General features: G+C 39.6%; 1 protein-coding gene across 3 annotated transcripts in view; it reads left to right on the plus strand.

Annotated features, from left to right (window-relative positions):
- ABCB1 (ATP binding cassette subfamily B member 1) overlaps positions 1-19,015 on the plus strand; it is a 66,805-nt gene that overhangs the window by 12,768 nt on the left and 35,022 nt on the right. For 2 of the 3 annotated variants that reach the window (XM_073334084.2, XM_073334085.2), the window contains 9 exons: positions 1,177-1,368; positions 2,347-2,518; positions 4,461-4,585; positions 6,883-7,054; positions 9,043-9,156; positions 11,766-11,876; positions 13,744-13,869; positions 14,056-14,259; positions 15,039-15,209. In XM_073334084.2, coding sequence (XP_073190185.2) covers positions 1,177-1,368; positions 2,347-2,518; positions 4,461-4,585; positions 6,883-7,054; positions 9,043-9,156; positions 11,766-11,876; positions 13,744-13,869; positions 14,056-14,259; positions 15,039-15,209 — 1,387 coding nt within the window. The other variant, XM_073334086.2, reaches the window with a different exon arrangement.

Raw genomic sequence — 19,015 nt, forward strand, 5'->3', positions numbered from 1 at the left:
TTAACTTTATATATTATGAAATCTCAAAGTAAAATTGAGTTGTCATGTAACAATGGGGAAAAAATCAGTCACTTTCTTCTAAAGTGGGACATTTATTAGAATATAGAAAACAGAATTATCAACAAAGCTACTCTCTCTTTTTGTACTTCACTGCAGAGCTTTTGCTTACAACCTTCCCAATCCCCCTCCTGTCTGGCTTCCAATTCCAGCTACAGCTTTAAAGAAACAGTACACATAATCTATAGGTGTGGGACGATCCAAATGGCTTTTATCTTTATTTTGTAATTATTCATCTTTATATAAATGTACTAGTCTAGTAATGAAATTTGGCATGTGCCTCACACAAAGTAAGTTTAGATGTAATTTCCTATTGTATGGCTATGGCACATGGAATATAGTATTGAATAAAATTAAAATACATGTTATGAATATACATATGAGCTAGAGGAATTTGCTGAACTTTAAATTATCGTAATAAAATGGAATTCCACTTCAGGAATTTATTGGCATCTACCTGCAACAAAGGTTTATTTAATACCTTTCTTTTTTTTTTTTGGTCCTATATGTGATGAGGATCATTGTGATTTAACCGAATTAGCTTTATAGAGGAGTGCTTTTTTTGTTTGTTTGTTTTTCTTCAGGAATACATACTAATTTTAAAACTAAATTATTTCAAAATTCTTTCACTGAGTAAATGAAATTGTGTATAACTAGTAAAGGATGATGACAGTCAAACATGAAATAATAATTTCAATTATGTTATCCTGGCTGCTTCATTAAATTCAGAATGGGATTTTCAAATTCCACCCTTTACCTTTCTTCATTATTAGCAGTACAGTACTTCCACAGTAAAGTATATTCCAAGTAGGTTTTCTACCCATATGTCAGTGGCCTCTGAGCTATCCATTCTCAGATTAAAAAAAAGTACAGGTTTTTAGGTAACTTGTGGAGGTCACACATTTAAGTGGACAGATATGAAATATGGTTCTAAAAGTATCTACAGAAAAATATTCCCAACACTGAAGAGAGGAAAAAATGCAGATAGTGTCCAAATAATATTCCATATTGGTTTATTTGTGTATGTAAAGTACTGAAGTTAAAATCTATAACTAAAAGACTTGTTTGGGGTGAAAAAAAATCCAATTTAAAGGATCTCTGCAATTTTGTTCCTTTCAGATATGCATACTATTATTCTGGAATAGGAGCTGGTGTTCTATTTGCAGCCTACATACAAGTTGCATTTTGGACACTGGCAGGTGGACGGCAAATTAAGAAAATCAGACAACAATTTTTCCACTCAATAATGCGACAGGAAATTGGGTGGTTTGATGTGAATGATGTTGGGGAACTCAACACTCGACTTATAGAGTAAGTATATTTTTAACTATCAGTTGTGATATTCCCTTTACAACCATGTTTCTTTACCTTATTAAACATGAGCTATATTAAAATGTCTTCAAAATCCTTCTATGAGAATCTAGTGAATTTCATGTCTACGTGTTGAAATGTACAACATGGAGAGCCCTGCAGACTGGACTCCTTTACTCTACCAAAGATCAGGGATGTCACAGCAGCATCCATGCCAGCACCTCATGTTGCCAGGGCAACTAAATCCTATCCTGAGGGATCATTACCAAGAAGGAAAAATAATAGTTCAGTTTTCATGCACATTGGGGGCCCAAGCTAACAAGATGTTGAATAATTCTGGCAAAAGGTCAGGCAACCTCAACTCCCAATCACTTTCTTCTGCTCACATGAAACGAACTGCCCTGTCTTTCCTGGGACTCACTGGAGAACTTTCAAATGAGTCCAATATATGCATTTAGGAGATGATACGGAATGGATAGATCGGGTCCAGCATGGACAAAGTCTAGGGATGACCTTTAACCCTGTTGGAGGTCATTTGGAAAAGGTTACATTACATTTTCCCTGGGGAATGTCCAGTTTTCCAAGGTTGCATTATATTTTCTCAGGAGAGCTGTCCTGGGGGCAGCTGTTGACAAATATTGGAAAGAGGAATTTAGGAACCCTACAGCCAGCGTGCGCCTCCACACAGTTGTCCATGTGCTTCAAGTGAATCCTCCAAGATTTGCATGTAAAGTTTAAGAAAATCATTCTGAGTCTACAGGGTTTTCTTCCCTGGCCGCCTCCCATGTATGTTTCTGTTGGATGAAACGTTCTTAACCTATGTTAGGTGTGGATACAAAGTGTGCTATATCTAAATTAATCTGCAGTCTAGAGCTTTTAGAAAATGTGACAGAATTGACAAAGTGTACTGCATCAATAGAAAAGCTTTTGTGTTTTCCACACTTTCCTCAACTCTTTGGATGTAATTTTGTTTTTTAGTGATGTCTCCAAAATTAATGAAGGAATTGGTGACAAAATTGGAATGCTCTTTCAGGCAATAGCTACATTTCTCGCAGGATTTATAGTTGGTTTCATAAAAGGATGGAAATTAACCCTTGTAATACTGGCAGTCAGTCCTGTCCTGGGACTCTCAGCTGCTCTCTGGGCAAAGGTGGGTGAAAGCTGTGAATTTTCACTGAGATGTAAAAGTACACGAATGTGTCCTGTTTCAGGTGAGTGAGCCTCTTAATTTCCTCACTAAGAGTCATAGAACATTTAATTCCTTAGGGCAGTTACAAATCATAGCTTTAGGCTTGTCTAAACACAAGTTGAATTATAGAACTATACCTATAGAGGTGTCATAAAAATAAAGGGAAGGGTAACCACCTTTCTGTATACAGTGCTATAAAATCCCTCCTGGCCAGAGGGAAAAACCCTTTTACCTGTAAAGGGTTAAGAAGCTAAGATAACCTCACTGGCACCTGACCAAAATGACCAATGAGGAGACAAGGTACTTTCAAAGCTGGAGGGGCTGGGGGAGGAAACAAAGGGTCAGTCTGTCTGGGATGCTTTTGCCGGGAACAGATCAGGAATGCAGTCTCAAACTCTGTTAAGTTCGTAAGTAAGCTAGCTAGAAATGCGTTAGATTTCCTTTTGTTTAATGGCTGGTAAATAATGCTGTGCTGAATGGAATGTATATTCCTGTTTTTGTGTCTTTTTTGTAATTTAAGGTTTTGCTTAGAGGGATTCTCTGTTTTTAATCTGATTACCCTATAAGGTATTTACCATCCTGATTTTACAGAGTTGATTCATTTACCTTTCCTTTAATTAAAATTCTTCTTTTAAGAACCTGATTGCTTTTTCTTTGTTCTTAAGATCCAAGGGTTTGGGTCTGTGTTCACCTGTACAAATTGGTAAGGATTTTTATCCAGCCTTCCCCAGGAAAGGGGGTGTAGGGCTTGGGGGGATATTTTGGGGGAAGACGTCTCCAAGTGGGCTCTTTCTCTGTTCTTTGTTTAACACGCTTGGTGGTGGCAGCATAGGGTTCAAGGACAAGGTAAAGTTTGTACCTTGGGGAAGTTTTTAACCTAAGCTGGTAAGAAAAAGCTTCGGGGGTCTTTCGTTCAGGGCCCCACATCTGTACCCTAGAGTTCAGCATGAGGAAGGAACCTTGACAACTGGCATAGTTAAAGTGATACAACATATCACTAAGTGATACAGATAAAGTGTCCCTACTGTGGACACAATTTTTCTGATGTAAAGTTGGTTATATTGGTATAGCTTATTCCCATATGGGAAACGGAAGAAGCAATACTACTATAAGGCACCCTTACAACCATATAACTGTGTACACAGTAGGGGTTGTATCAGTGTAACTATATAGCTAAAAACTCACACACCTAACCAAAATGGTTATACTGGTACAAAAACTTTTAGACCAAACCTTAGTCTCAGAAATAGACATTTATTCCAGATTTGTTATTGCTTTTTGCTGGGATTTTCAAAGTGGCCTAAGCAAGTTAGGCCTCTACCATTGAATTTCAATGCGAGTTGAGTGCCTTGATCCTTTGGCTTGTGAAAATTCCAATCTTTGGATACATATGGAAAATAAAATTATCAAAGTATAAGTAGGGTTCTGCTGTGGCTTTTCCTGCTACCTAGCAAGTGTGTGGAGAGCATAGAATCATATATATGTAGGACTAGAAGGGACCTTGATAGGTCATCTAATCCAGTCCAGATGGATCTAATCCAGTCCTACTGGCTGCTCTAACCTATCTGGGATCAGAGTGGTGCAGATCTGCCCTGAGAATCAAACAGGGAGCCATAACCAATTCACTAAGAGCCACCCACACATACACTTGTGCACTGAATGAAAGCAGAAAATCTAGGTTTCAGTTTTTGATAGAGGCTAACACTAAAATTTAATTTTTATATAATTGATGTATTCCTATAATAAGTGGTCTGGCCCATTCTATGGTATTTAAGCAAAAGACTTATTTTCTGGAAAATGGCATTATAATACATTTTTTGGAAAGAGGAGAAAAGTCATAATATGCTCAAGCTGATTCAATTTTTCTTTGAACAATAGGGTTAAAACATTTTCCTTTGTACAGATACTCTCTGCATTCACTGACAAAGAACTAACTGCATATGCAAAAGCAGGAGCTGTTGCAGAAGAAGTTCTGGCAGCAATTCGGACTGTGATAGCTTTTGGAGGACAGAAAAAAGAAATCAAAAGGTCAGAAAAATGTTTTCATTCGTCAGCTAGTTTTAAAACTCTGTCTTTAGATGTTTTGAATTTTTCTTGTATCTTCACTGCTGAAAGTCGGTCTACACCAGGGGGCTGACAAAACTGGTTCCTTGGTGAAAGGGATCTTCAAATAAAGGTAGAGCACTATTGTACTCAGTGTATTTTGGGGTAATTAAGACAGGAAGTTGCCTAATAAGGATGTTCTCTTTTACAGGTTTTATTGTAAGCTGTATAGTTTATTTTTTCCAGATCCTCTCAAAACAAAGACATGATCAGTACCCCAAAGGGTGTACAATCTAACTTCAATATCACACAATAAGCGACAGACAAAATAGACCTATAAACAGACAAAAAAGGGGGATGGGGAAAGAAAAGACAAGGGTAACACTAATAAGATTATGTGGTTACTCAGTAAGCCATGGCATGTATACACCTTGGTAGTTCCATTAAGTTAGGTTCATTTATTCTTATTGTATTATGAAACAGCATTCTTGTCATTTGTCCTGACCTTTTATCTAAAGATGACCATCAGAGCCACAAAACTTGGCAGGAACTCTTCTCTGACTCGTTGCTGAAGGTGAGAGGGGCTGCAGCTCATCTCAACACCTTTCTTAGGGTGCACATCACCATAGTATGTGAATGCACCTTGTCAGTGCTCTCCTCTTACTCATCCACAGAATTTCTTCTTCCAGCCTCTGGTACATGGCACTGTGTGCCCTGAATCAAGTCACTTAATTTGCTTGTATCTCAGTTCCATCTGTCATAGGGTGACTGGTCCCTTTAAAGGGCGATAGGCCAGCACCCCTCACGGGGCCATAATTATTAGCTGCTTCTGAGTCTGAGGGGACAGGACTAAGGGATCAGGTAACAGGTTAATGGACACCTGGACCTCTGAAAAGGCCTAAGAGAGATCAGTCCTGGGGTGTGGAACTATAGGCAGGCAGGGAGGGAGAAAACCGAGCCCAGGAAGGGGTTGAGAACAGTACTCCAGGGGAAGCCACCTGGGAGCAGAGTGCTCTATAGTGGAGTGTGGGAAAGACTCACAGGTAGCCCTGAAAGGGGCTGAGAGCAGCTAAAGAGAAGCCCCTGAAGGGTAGAAGAACTGTTTTGTTTGTTGGGACTCCTTAGCTGGACGTTTGTTACCCTAGAAAGGATTGTTTATGACATGGCCAGAGGTCCAAGCCACATCTCCAGCACTGACCTGTATGTGGAAAGCTGAAGAGACTCACCATGGGGAAGGCAACTGAGGCAGGGAGCACCACCAGCAGCACGCTCAGCCATCAGAGGTTGCTGCACAGCTATCACATCCCATTGCACCCTATAATATCCTACAGGGGTGCATGATTATACATTTTTAATGTTCATGAGGTGAACAGGTATTGTGGTGACAGGACCATTTAAGCACATAGATAAATTTTAAAAATTATGACTCAGCTCTGAAAAATGGTGCCACCTATATTTGAGGCTCTGAATCTCTTGGTCCTCTGTCAGATCTGTGGTTAACAAGTAAATCTAACAAATCTGTGGAAAATTGTGGGGAGACAAAAGGGCAACTGCAGGGAGGATGTCCGGAGGTCCTCTGCTGTACTATTTCTATTTCGTGCTTTTAGGATGATTAAAGACATTTAAAATAAAAAATATGGGGAATAAATTATTACATATTTTTTTAAAAAATAGCCTGGCAGTTATTTTTGAGACAATTGTTTTCCCAGTCTGCAATACTTCCAGTCTGTGTTAATTACAGTACTTGTCTTTCCTGAACAAGATGAATGCAAGCCCTTGAAGGCTTCCCATTCTATTCCCACTTATTTGGGACCCATAGATATTTATGTACATATAAGGATTTCACCCAACCGTCAGATTTATCTCAGGTTTCTAATAGGGAACAGCACTGCCAACTCTGAATATGTCCTTTTGACTATTTGTTTGAGACAATTTATTATTTTCCTTTTTTAATCTAGGAAAGAAGGGCTGGTTTTCAGGAAATTGAACACAGTTTAGCAAAGGTAGAGAGAAGAGACTAGTGTATCTTATAGTGAAATTAATGGACATCCCTTCTCTCTAATCTATCTTTTTTTTTCTTACAATTGGAGCTCTTAGTCAGCAGGCCTAGTCACAGAAGCAGGAGTGGTCATTACATTAACTAATGTAATTTTTTGATCTATCTGATTGTTTGCTTGTTAAAATGTTGTCTGCACCTGGAAAATTATTGATAGGCACAGTGAAATAAAGAAATGTGATATGCTAACTTTTTTTAAATTTCCAACATGCGATTTTTCTTGCAGGTATCATAAGAATTTAGAAGATGCCAAAAACATTGGAATCAAGAAGGCTATTACAGCCAACATTTCTATGGGTATTGCTTTCTTACTGATATATGCATCATATGCATTGGCATTTTGGTATGGAACCACTTTGGTGCTATCTGATGATTATAGTATTGGAAAAGTCCTTACGGTGAGTGTACCTCAGTAGATGAACAATTTTAATTAAAAAACCCAAACAAAATTTTGGGAACTTGTTTAGGTTTTAACAGAATAAGCCTGCACTGAGTTACACCGCATGCAACCCTGTTGAAGTCAATGGGGATAAATATGCTATACTCAACCAATCATCACCCTTACTCTACAGCTAATTTGCATGCAACAATTTTATTGGTTGTAATGAGTGATCAGAAGAAGACTGTACAAATGATGGAATATTCAGCCCCAGTACCACAGTTCTTCATAGGTTAGTATGCCACCCATACAACAAAATACAAAATTCCTCAGGCACAACTGTCACACAAATCAATACAAGTCTCCCAGCACAACTCAAGCACTCACCTGGGTCATCTGTTTACTCTTTCTTAGAGCTATGTGGCCAGAGAGCTATCTGCCCAGAGAGCCACCTGCCCCTCACAACAACACAACCAGCATGCACACAGCCATAAAACCAGCCCACACGTTACTAAAACTCTTACCATAAAACCATAAGCTTGAGCAGCAAAGGAGTGGGGTCTTACAAAGTGGAGTGTCCTAAAGAGAAAACCATTTCTAAAGAAAGAGACTATCAGAAGGACTTCCTCTCTATGTTCCGAAGAAGGTAGGGGGAATCTATTTGGTCAGATATGAGGATAAAACTTTTTTTTTAATATATATAAACAGCCAGGTTTTTTTCAAAACGACCCATGATCTTTTGCAGTTTGGGAGAAGGAGTGAGGAAGCAATTGAAACTGAAAAGCATTTTTGGTGAAAAGTTTCAATTTCTATCCTTTTGTCAAAAATGGGAAAATTTTGACAAAAATGAAAATTTTCCATGAAAATGTTTGTTTTTGGTCAAAAAGCCAGTTAACATCTAAAATATTTTTAGCAGTAAAAAGACTCAGTCCCTAAAGGAGGAGGGAGAGAAACAAAGGGTCTGTGTGTCTATATGCTGGTTTCTGCTGGGGATAGACCAGGAATGGAGTCTTAGAACTTTTAGTAAGTAATCTAACTATGTACGTGTTAGATTATGATTTCTTTAAATGGCTGAGAAAAGAACTGTGCTGAATAGAATAACTATTTCTGTCTGTGTATCTTTTTTGTAACTTAGGGTTTTGCCTAGAGGGTTTCTCTGTTTTGAATCTAATTACCCTGTAAGGTATCTACCATCCTGATTTTACAGGGGGGATTTCTTTATTTCTATTTACTTCTATTTTTATTAAAAGTCTTCTTGTAAGAAAACTGAATGCTTTTTCATTGTTCTCAGATCCAAGGGTTTGGGTCTGTGGTCACCTATGCAAATTGGTGAGGCTTTTTATCCAACATTTTCCAGGAAAGGGGGGGTGCAAGTGTTGGGAGGATTGTTCATTGTTCTTAAGATCCAAGGATCTGGGTCTGTAGTCACCTAGGCAAACTGGTGAGGCTTTTTACCAAACCTTGTCCAGGAAGTGGGGTGCAAGGTTTTGGGAAGTATTTTGGGGGGAAAGACGCGTCCAAACAGCTCTTCCCCAGTAACCAGTATTAGTTTGGTGGTGGTAGCGGCCAATCCAAGGATGACGGGTGGAATATTTTGTACCTTGGGGAAGTTTTGACCTAAGCTGCTAAAGATAAGCTTAGGAGGTTTTTCATGCAGGTCCCCACATCTGTACCCTAGAGTTCAGAGTGGGGGAGGAACCTTGACACCACCTCTGACTTGTCCCAAGCATCAGCACCTGAGTCTAAGCAATATCCATCTTGGGGTCATCTCATGAAGGAACATGATTCCCATCTTAGAGTCCCTTTTCTTCCTCTCATCCTTTATCTTTTGCCTCAGTAGCTGCCCTTCCTTTCTTTCCTTCTTTGAATCTAGACATGCTGAACTTGTATAACAAACATGAAAGATTTTGGACCAATATTAGTAGATAGTCATGAATAAATGTAGTTATCCCATTACAGTTTTATGACTGGATAACCTGGTAGCATTCTTGTAATTTTTTTCTTTAGGTCTTTTTTGCTATATTAATTGGAGCATTTAGTGTTGGACAGACCGCACCAGGTATGGAGGCATTTGCTAATGCAAGGGGAGCTGCGTATGCAATCTTTAATATCATAGACAATGTAAGTATCTTTACTATGACTATCATTTGAATACACAGGGAGTCAGATTTTTTAAGTCAGAGCTCTCTTTCTGGGTCTGTGATTAGCAGGCACAAAAAACTGAGTGCAACTTGATGCCATTTAAATGTCTATCTGACATGGTGTGGCAATGAGGTATTTAGATATTTAAATGACATCATGTACACTCATGAATAAAATTGTAGGTGCAAACTTGTGCCTGCAGTTATCTCTACTTGCAACACTGCAGGGTCAAAAAAGATGCCAGATTAAAGCTGAACTGAAGATCAACCCCCCAAAATCCTTGTGAAACTTGCATAATCAAATATTTTTTTACTGAGAGTCTAAACAAGAGGGAGAAAAACAATAATGGCTCTTGCGAGTCTAAGCTTAGTTTTTTGTGAGATTATATATCTTTAGCTATTCGTCATTTAAAGGTCTGAGTTAATCCCTGGTTTATTTCCAGTGATTTGACTGTTTAACATCTACCTTTAATGTCCAAAATGTAAAACAGCGTATTGTTTTCTTATAAATAGGTATGTGTGTATGTAAGCAATGACACTATGGGAGGTGTATTTATCAGTCAGTTGCTCTGTCTACACTAACCCGTTTTATCTAAAATTTCCAATTCTTGCTGCACTGGTGGTAGCAATGGTTGGAGCACTAGTGTAGGTGGGGTTTACATGCTTGCTGATCTTTTTACAACCAAAGATTCCAGACCTGCTTGGGATAGGATTAGAAGTAATGGTGATTAAAAACTCTGCTTCCCAGTCTACCCTAGCACTGCTGCTATTGTCAGTCAGTGGAGCTGCACCAGTGATGGTGCTACTGTGAGCGTTTTCTCAAAAAATTACAGTAGACAAGGCCTAAGGGCTAGATTCTGCAAGCCTTCAAAACGTGGAACTCCCACGGACTTCATTTAAAAGCCAATGGAGGTTCCATGGACTGAGAGCTTGCAGAACTGGATCTTAAAAAAGATAAACTGTATTTGAATAGGGCTGCCAAGAGATTAAAAAAATTAATCGCGCTATTAAACAATAATAAATGCCATTTTAAAAAAATATTTTTGGATTTTTTTACATTGTCAAATATATTGATTTCAATTACAACACAGAATACAAAGTGTACTGTGCTCACTATATTTATTTTTTATTACAAATATTTGAACTGTAAAAAAACAAAAGAAATAGTATTTTTCAATTCACCTAATACAAGTACAGTAGTGCAGTCTCTTAATCATGAAAGTTGAACTTACAAATGTAGAATTATGTACAAAAAACCCTACATTAAAAAATAAAACAATGTAAAACTTTAGAGCCTTCAAGTCCAATCAGTCCTCCTTCTTGTTCAGCCAATCGTTCAGACAAACAAGTTGGTTTACGTTTGCAAAACATAATGCTGCCTGCTTCTTGTTTACAATGTCACCAGGAAGTGAGAACAGGTGTTTGCATGGCACTAATGTAGCTAGCATTGCAAGATATTTATGTGCCAGATGCACTAAAGATTCATATGTCCCTTCATCTTCAACCACCATTCCAGAGGACATGCGTCCATGCTAATGACTGATTCTGCTTGATAACAATCCAAAGGAGTGTGGACCGACACCTGTTCATTTTCATCATCTGAGTCAGATGCCACCAACAGAAGGTTGATTTTCTTTTTTGGTGGTATGGGTTCTGTAGTTTCCGCATCAGAGTTTTTTGCTCTTTTAAGACTTCTGAAAGCATGCTCTGCACCTCGTCCTCTCAGAATTTGGAAGGAACTTCATATTCTTAAACCTTTGGTTAAGTGCTGTGGCTATGTGTAGAAATCTCACATTGGTACCTTCTTTGCGGTTTATCAAATCTGCAGTGAAAGTGTTCTTAAAACGAACAACATGTGCTGGGTCATCATCTGAAACTGCTATAATATGAAATACATGGCAAAATGTGAGTAAAACAGAGCAGGAGACATACTATTCTCCTCCAAGGAGTTCAGTCAAAATTTAGTTAACGCATTATTTTTTTAACAAGCTTCATCAGCATGGAAGCATGTCCTCTGGAACAATGGCCGAAGCATGAAGAGGCATATGTCTACATCGCCACTTTACAGCACTGAAACTTGCATCACTCAGGATGATCCCTGAGTGAGAGAGTTTCAGTACTTTAAAGTGGCTGTGTAGACAAGGCCTTAGATTCCTAGAAGTGATCCATCCAGGTCAGGGTGAGGCAGTATGATAAAGGTTACATTGCTGCCAGCTATGCTGCAGCTGTCCTGTGGATAAATAGAAGAACTCAATCTCCAATGCTGTCTACTAAATTCAAACAAGTTTTTATTCATTTTTTTTCTTTCTTCAATGTACTCTCCCCCCATTGCATATGTAGCTAAGGAGCAGAGTAATGAAGAGACAAAACAGGTAATACTGGTGACATGGGTTGGAAGCCTCACCTGCCAGTGTAATTGTTGATTTCACCCATGCCACCATTAAATTTCACTTAATATCACTATATAATTATGTTCCATTCTAAGACTTTTAGCAGCTGGCATAATGTAATGAGAATGTCATTAGGAAACATGATCGGATTTACTCTTTTCTTCCTTTTCATTTCTGTTTGGTATTTTGTTCTACCTAGGAACCTCAAATTGACAGTTTTTCAGAGACTGGCTACAAACCGGACCATATTCAAGGGAATTTGGAATTCCACAATGTTTACTTCAATTATCCATCTAGGCAAGATGTAAAGGTACTGGAAGTGAAGCTGACATGCATTCCAAATTAAAGATAACTTTATCATTTAGTGACAGGAAAACATCACTATAAACTTTTATTTTCAAAAGGTGGAGTTAGCAAAAGCCTCCCTCTTTAACTTGTACTGCTAACTTGTGTGAAAACCACAAACTGCCTTGTCTTCACTAGGATTTTACCTCAGGTTAGCTAACTTAAGTTAAGAAATCATTTAGTTTTTGTAGTGAAAACAGACCCAGAGTGGCTTTGCACAAAAGTTAAAGGATCTGTTGCTATTATAAGCCCAATCCCATATGTTAATGTATTTATATCAAGAAAAAATATTTATTTTAGACCATTAAGAATGATGGTATAATGAACTCCACAAGTATCCATGGTACAAGTCTGTTAAAATTTGTTTAAATACAATATATCTTCATTAGGTAATGGCAGTTTCTCTTAAATTTAATTACTTCTTCCTTCCTATGGCATTACAGTGGAGCTCTTATAATTAAGTGTTGTTAGCTTCTATTTCCCGCCCCAAAAAAGTACTAAAATGGGCATTTTCATGTTACACTGAAAAACAAAGTGGCAGATCCCCATCTCTCCATAGGTTTCCAAGAGCTCTCTTCATTCCCTGAAGTTGGGTAGGTAGTGCTGACAGCTACAAGGGCCCTTCTCTGTAGACCATGATTCTATTTCCAGTCAGGAGTAGGGCAGTACTACAAAACTGAAAGCCTGGGAAGGGATTTTTCTTTTCCTCTTCCACCACAGAGTTTAACGGCATCTTCCCTGCTCTGCCTCTCTGAGCAGAGGAGGCATGAAAGATTAAATCCCCATAGAATGCAGCACTTCATACCAACTTTAGCTGTGAAATGCTGCATTCAAAAGGGATTAGTATAAGAGAACCTGTTTATAGTGAAGTGAAACTTTACTAAAGTGAAGAAACTCCACTCAACGGTCATGTCTTCATTAGGGAATCCTAAAAAAACAAAAAAAAGCATCATTGGAGAGTATTTTTCTGTAAAGTCCCCTAGTGTTGGCATGCACTAAAGCTTTATCTATATTTGGGACATTTTCAAAGATTTGCCACCATCGTGAACTCTTGTTCAGATCACAGGTGACAGCAAAGTTGGGAGCCCTACTGTAGAAGAAATGCTGGTATTTTAAGCACTGTATTATCTAAACATGTTCAGAACAGGTTTAATCAACATTGTACATAAGATGCTCGCATCCCAGCTACATAATGGCTCCCAACATTGCTATTGCAAGTAGAGCAATATTAGTAATAAGAAATTATTGCAAAATTTCCTTAGTGTTAGTCAAGACTTTGGCCACATCTACACTACCAACTTTCATCATCATAATTCACTATCAGTGGTAAATTATGGCTATCAATTTTGCCAGTATATACAAGTGTAAAAATTCCAATATGAATGAGTACAACTGAAGGGAATTCAAGGCAAGAAAAGAGGCTTTTGCATCACAATAAAATAAACATGTTTTGCTGTGTCTGAATTCACAATATATGGGTTTTACTGCAATTAGTTCACCCTCCAGGTTGCATGGTAAATGCTCATAAAAAGGGTGTGGCTAATAAATGAGGATGCTACTACATAAAGACAGAATGTAGTATGTATATATGGCAATGTTTCAGTAGAAAATGCAAAGTGAGCTATGGTGTAAATAGCAACTATATTGTGCAATGTACTGATATTGAACCAAGTTTGGAGAACTTTGGAGAAATTCCATGGAAATTTGGAGAAAATTGGAGAAATTCCACAGAAGTCCCTAAATTTTCTCCAGATTCATATGGTGTAAGGAAGACCAGAAATTGGCCCATTATGTTTTTGTTAATTTTTTTTCATTATTATTTTCTTATGTAGGTGTTGAAAGGCTTGAATCTGAAGGTTAATTGTGGCCAGACAGTAGCCTTGGTTGGTAGCAGTGGCTGTGGGAAAAGTACAACTGTTCAACTGATCCAGAGATTTTATGATCCAGAGAAGGGCCTGGTAAGACACCTGAACTGAGCTGGATCTTTATATATCAAATTACTGTAATGTTTAGCAGTGGCCTGACTGCTGATGTTTTAGATGGCAAAATACAAATGTCTTCCTAAATAATATAGATAATCTTGGTGGAGTTTGTATCCTTGATCAGGACACTTACATTCATGTTTTAATTTTCTTTACATTTAGATTACTATTGATGGGCATGATATTAAGACCCTAAATTTAAGATATCTGAGGGAGATTATTGGTGTGGTGAATCAGGAGCCTGTGCTATTCGCTACTACTATTGCAGAAAACATCCGCTATGGCCATGAAGATGTCACTATGGAAGAGATTGAAAAAGCTGTCAAGGAAGCCAATGCCTATGACTTTATCATGAAACTGCCTGATGTAAGCAAGATGGCTCTGCTGTCAAATTGTTCTCTCTTCAACCTTCTAATACCAAGTAGCTCCTTAAGAGGAGTTTCCATAACTCAGAAGTAAGAGTGAGCTAAATTCATAATTGCCACTTCAAACCTTGCCAGGGCTCTTTCACAGCTACCTTGAAAGATGATAGAAACAAAGTAATTTTAACTCTGTAAGTCATGGTTTGATTAGTACTTTGCAGAGATGGTTTAGACCAGCAGTTCTCAAACTGTGGGTCAGGACCCCAAACTGGGTTGCAACCCTGTTTTAATGGGGTCACCAAGGGCTGGCTTAGACTTGCTGGGACTCAGGGCCGAAGCCTGAGCCCCACTACCCAGGGTCGAAGCCAAAGCCAGAGAGCTTCAGCCCTGGGTGGCAGGGCTCAGGTTAAAGGACCCTTATCTGGGGCTGAAGCCCTTAGGCTTCAGCTTTCTCTCTCTTGGGCAGGCTCAGGCTTTGGTCCCCACTCCTGGGGTCACGTAGTAATTTTTGTTCTCAGAAGGGGGTCGCGGTACAAGGAAGTTTGAGAACCCCTAGTTTAGACTGAAAATATCAGAATCCTGGAAACACACAAAATAGGACGATAAAATCATATGACTTGCTTATGATACAGTCTTCTTGGCTGTGCTTTGGTAAAAGGGAAGGATTTTGTGGGCATTGCAGATTGAGCACATCTCTATCTTTACACTGTCTTTTATTGGTATTACATGTTAAAATAAAAGTATCATTGAGGGATCTGGAAACCTATCTGAATACCTTTGCAGAAGTTTGAAACCATAGTTGGAGAAAGAGGGGCACAACTGAGTGGAGGTCAGAAACAGAGAATAGCTATTGCACGAGCTCTGGTTCGCAATCCCAAGATTCTTCTGCTCGATGAGGCAACTTCAGCTTTGGACACTGAAAGTGAATCAGTTGTGCAAACAGCACTGGACAAGGTCTGTATAGCTTTAAAACTATGAACTTAGGACTAATCTTTAAACTTTTCAAATTTTCTGTGAGCAGGTATGAGCTAAATTTTCTGAGGTACATTTTAATTTATATATATAATTTATATTTGTCATTGATTAGAGGGTAAATTGAAATGCTTTTAAAATAAATACATTTAAAAACAGAATTTGAAATTCCAACTCACCAGCAATATATTTAGCTAAATGGCTTCACTAAGGGTTACATTTACTTAATCGCTTAGGCATTTTTGAAAATTTTACCCTAATTGTTTAAGGCAGCTGGCTACACGGATCTTTGCCTATCCTGTATTCTTTGTTTGTATTGTGCATGTGCCCATGTTTACAATATAGTACAACTTATTACTCAACCAGTAGCAAGCACATCCTTGAGTTTTCTTTCCCCATCCTTTCCTGTTCTCATTATGTGAGTATGCATATTACCTTGTGGGTAAGCATAACTGTATGTACAGTAAATACTTCAGAAAGACCAGGTAGAGGCTGATGGAACATCATTTCTGGTGTCTGCCACAGGGACTGGGGTAGGCTGGGAAACATCTGTCGAGCTGATGATTTGGACCGGATATATGTAGAGCCAGCCCATGTGCTTCTTGGCAATATTATGCAATCCAGGATACTATCACATGACTTTTCTGGAACATATATCAGTGTGACTCCTGGTCTATCCAGACATCTGCATCTGCATCTCCTCTTTGAGATACTGAAAGTTTTTTCAGAGAAGGAACTGCTGTTGTGTGAGGCATGGGGGAGAGAGTGTCATAATTTACCTCTAAAAGATTCACTGTGAGCCAGGCGTTCATGGAGTAAATGCCATCAGCTACAATAGAAATTGAATCCCCATCAGTCCTACTTGATTAAGTTGGATTGAAGGGTGGCTGACATGATAAGAATTATGTGACCCCCTAAATTGCTGGAGCAATAATCATACTCTTTATTTTCATCATGTGTCTGAGTCAGGATACCTCTCAGTGCTGCTCCTGGAGCAACGTAGCTCTACTCCACCCCACCAGTGCAGGGCTGTGCCTCGGACTATAAGGTGGATAGAAAGCTGGCTAGATTGTCGGGCTCAATGGGTAGTGATCAATGGCTCCATGTCTAGTTGGCAGCCGGTATCAAGTAGAGTGCCCCAAGGGTCGGTCTTGGGGCCGGTTTTGTTCAATATCTTCATAAATGATCTGGAGGATGGTGTGGATTGCACCCTCAGCAAGTTTGCAGATGACACTAAACTGGGAGGAGAGGTAGATATGCTGGAGGGTAGGGATAGGATACAGAGGGACCTAGACAAATTAGAGGATTGGGCCAAAAGAAATCCGATGAGGTTCAACAAGGACAAGTGCAGAGTCCTGCACTTAGGATGGAAGAATCCAATGCACCGCTACAGACTAGGGACCAAATGGCTCGGCAGCAGTTCTGCAGAAAAGGACCTAGGGGTTACAGTGGACGAGAAACTGGATATGAGTCAACAGTGTGCCCTTGTTGCCAAGAAGGCCAATGGCATTTTGGGATGTATAAGTAGGGGCATTGCCAGCAGATGGAGGGACATGATCGTTCCCCTCTATTCGACACTGGTGAGGCCTCATCTGGAGTACTGTGTCCAGTTTTGGGCCCCACACTACAAGAAGGATGTGGATAAATTGGAGAGAGTCCAGCGAAGGGCAACAAAAATGATTAGGGGTCTGGAACACATGAGTTATGAGGAGAGGCTGAGGGAACTGGGGATGTTTAGTCTATGGAATAGAAGAATGAGGGGGGATTTGATAGCTGCTTTCAACTACCTGAAAGGGGGTTCCAAAGAGGATGGATCTAGACTGTTCTCAGGGGTAGCAGATGACAGAACAAGGAGTAATGGTCTCAAGTTGCAGTGGTGGAGATATAGGTTGGATATTAGGAAAAACTTTTTTACTAGGAGGGTGGTGAAACACTGGAATGCGTTACCTAGGGAGGTGGTGGAATCTCCTTCCTTAGAAGTTTTTAAGGTCAGGCTTGACAAAGCCCTGGCTGGGATGATTTAATTGGAGATCGGCCCTCTTTTGAGCAGGGGGTTGGACTAGATGACCTCCTGAGGTCCCTTCCAACCCTGATATTCTATGATTCTTAGAGGCAAAACTGAGCCCTTTTGAAATTTAGAATTTTATCCAAATTCCCCAATATTCACACTGTCTCTGCTCCCTGAAGCCTTTTCCCAATGTGCACTATCAGGAACCTCTCTTCCAGCTTGTAACTCCTCCTAGAAGTGGTTGGGTTGATGGAGGCATGTTTGGAGAGCATTTACTTGTCCAAACTGTGAATCTGGATCCCCACAAACCTTAACAGAAGGCCTTCCATCAGTACGTCTGATTGTAAATTTTTTTGGTGATATTCCGTACAGGCTGCTCTGGTGCCAGAAGCCTGGGCTTCCAGGGTCCTTGGCTCCTGCCCGGGCAGTTCTCCCATGTGAGGGCTTCCATGCTCCCTGCCATGGAGTTGGGAGCTCGGCAGTCCAAAAAGCTCTGAGACCTAATGTATTCGGGGTCTCAGAGTCTAGGCTTCCAGATCCACAGCAGGGAGCCTGAAACCCTTTTGGGCTTTCAGACTTTTAGTCTCACTGTTGTGGAATTGGGAGCCTACAGGTCCTAGAACTCTGGGGCACACCTGCCATGCAGACTGCCAGGGACTGGGAACTGCTGAGGTTTCCAGACCCCTGAGCTAGCTTGCTGCTCAACTCCAGACTCAGGTCTAGAGAAGGGGGACTCCTCCTTCCAGTCCCCCTCAAATATCTACTCAGTTTGTAGTTCTTGCTCTTGCAGAGGGGACAATCTGGCCCTTTTATACTTAAGGGCACTAACTTAATTTTCTTCTGTTAGGGTTTGCTTCTAATTTACAGGAGTCATCTTAGATAACTTGACAATTTCAAGGTATCTATCAGTATCATATTATTTTTTCATAAAATACTCCTCCAATCCTTAATTTGTGGTTGGGAGTGGATTTCAACATCAGAACAACAGTATTCTCTTCACATCCAGCATTGCTAAAACCAGCTATTCCTTGATTGGGAGTGACAGATTATTTCAATCCTTAAAATTATGTAACAATATTAAGTTGTCAGATCTAGGTGCTGTTCTTCTCAGAACAGACATGTTACTACTGTCACCTTCACTTTCTTCTGAAAGGAACTTAAATAACAGTCAGACTGGAAGTATATTGGTGTTCAGTGAAGATTTTAAAACTGAATTACACATAGCTTGGATCCTCTAGCTGGACTATAAAATTCTTGTCAGTTTATTCCAGAATTTAATGTTAAAATTGACATTTAAAGCCTTTTCTCATCTGTTTTTGAAACTAGCTGACTCAGGCATTTGGTGTCTTATTCTCACAAATAATCTAACTCCAAAATCAGGTGGGTAATTGAAGTAACTTTATAGAGAACATTTTAGAGCATCACAGATGTAGCTTTTACTTAGTGTGACAGGGTAGGGCCAGATGGCTACAGGAGAGTAATAGAAGGCAGATATATTAGCCCCAGGTTAAGTAGGTCCCTTTTCCCTCGGTAAGGTAACAGGGAAGGTTCCAGACCAATCAGGAACCTTCTGGAGACAATTAAGACACAGGCTGATTAGAACACCTGCAGCCAGTCAAGAAGCTGTTAGAATCAATTAAGGCAGGCTAATCAGGGCATCTGGGTTTTACAAAGGAGCTCACTTCAGTTTGTGGTGCGTGTGTGAGGAGCGAGGAGCAAGAGGCACTAGGAGCTGAGAGAGAACGCGGACTGTTGGAGGACTGAGGAGTACAAGCATTAT

The sequence above is a fragment of the Lepidochelys kempii genome, chromosome 2, assembly GCF_965140285.1.
Source record: "Lepidochelys kempii isolate rLepKem1 chromosome 2, rLepKem1.hap1, whole genome shotgun sequence".
In the NCBI taxonomy this organism is placed as follows: Eukaryota; Metazoa; Chordata; order Testudines; family Cheloniidae; genus Lepidochelys; species Lepidochelys kempii.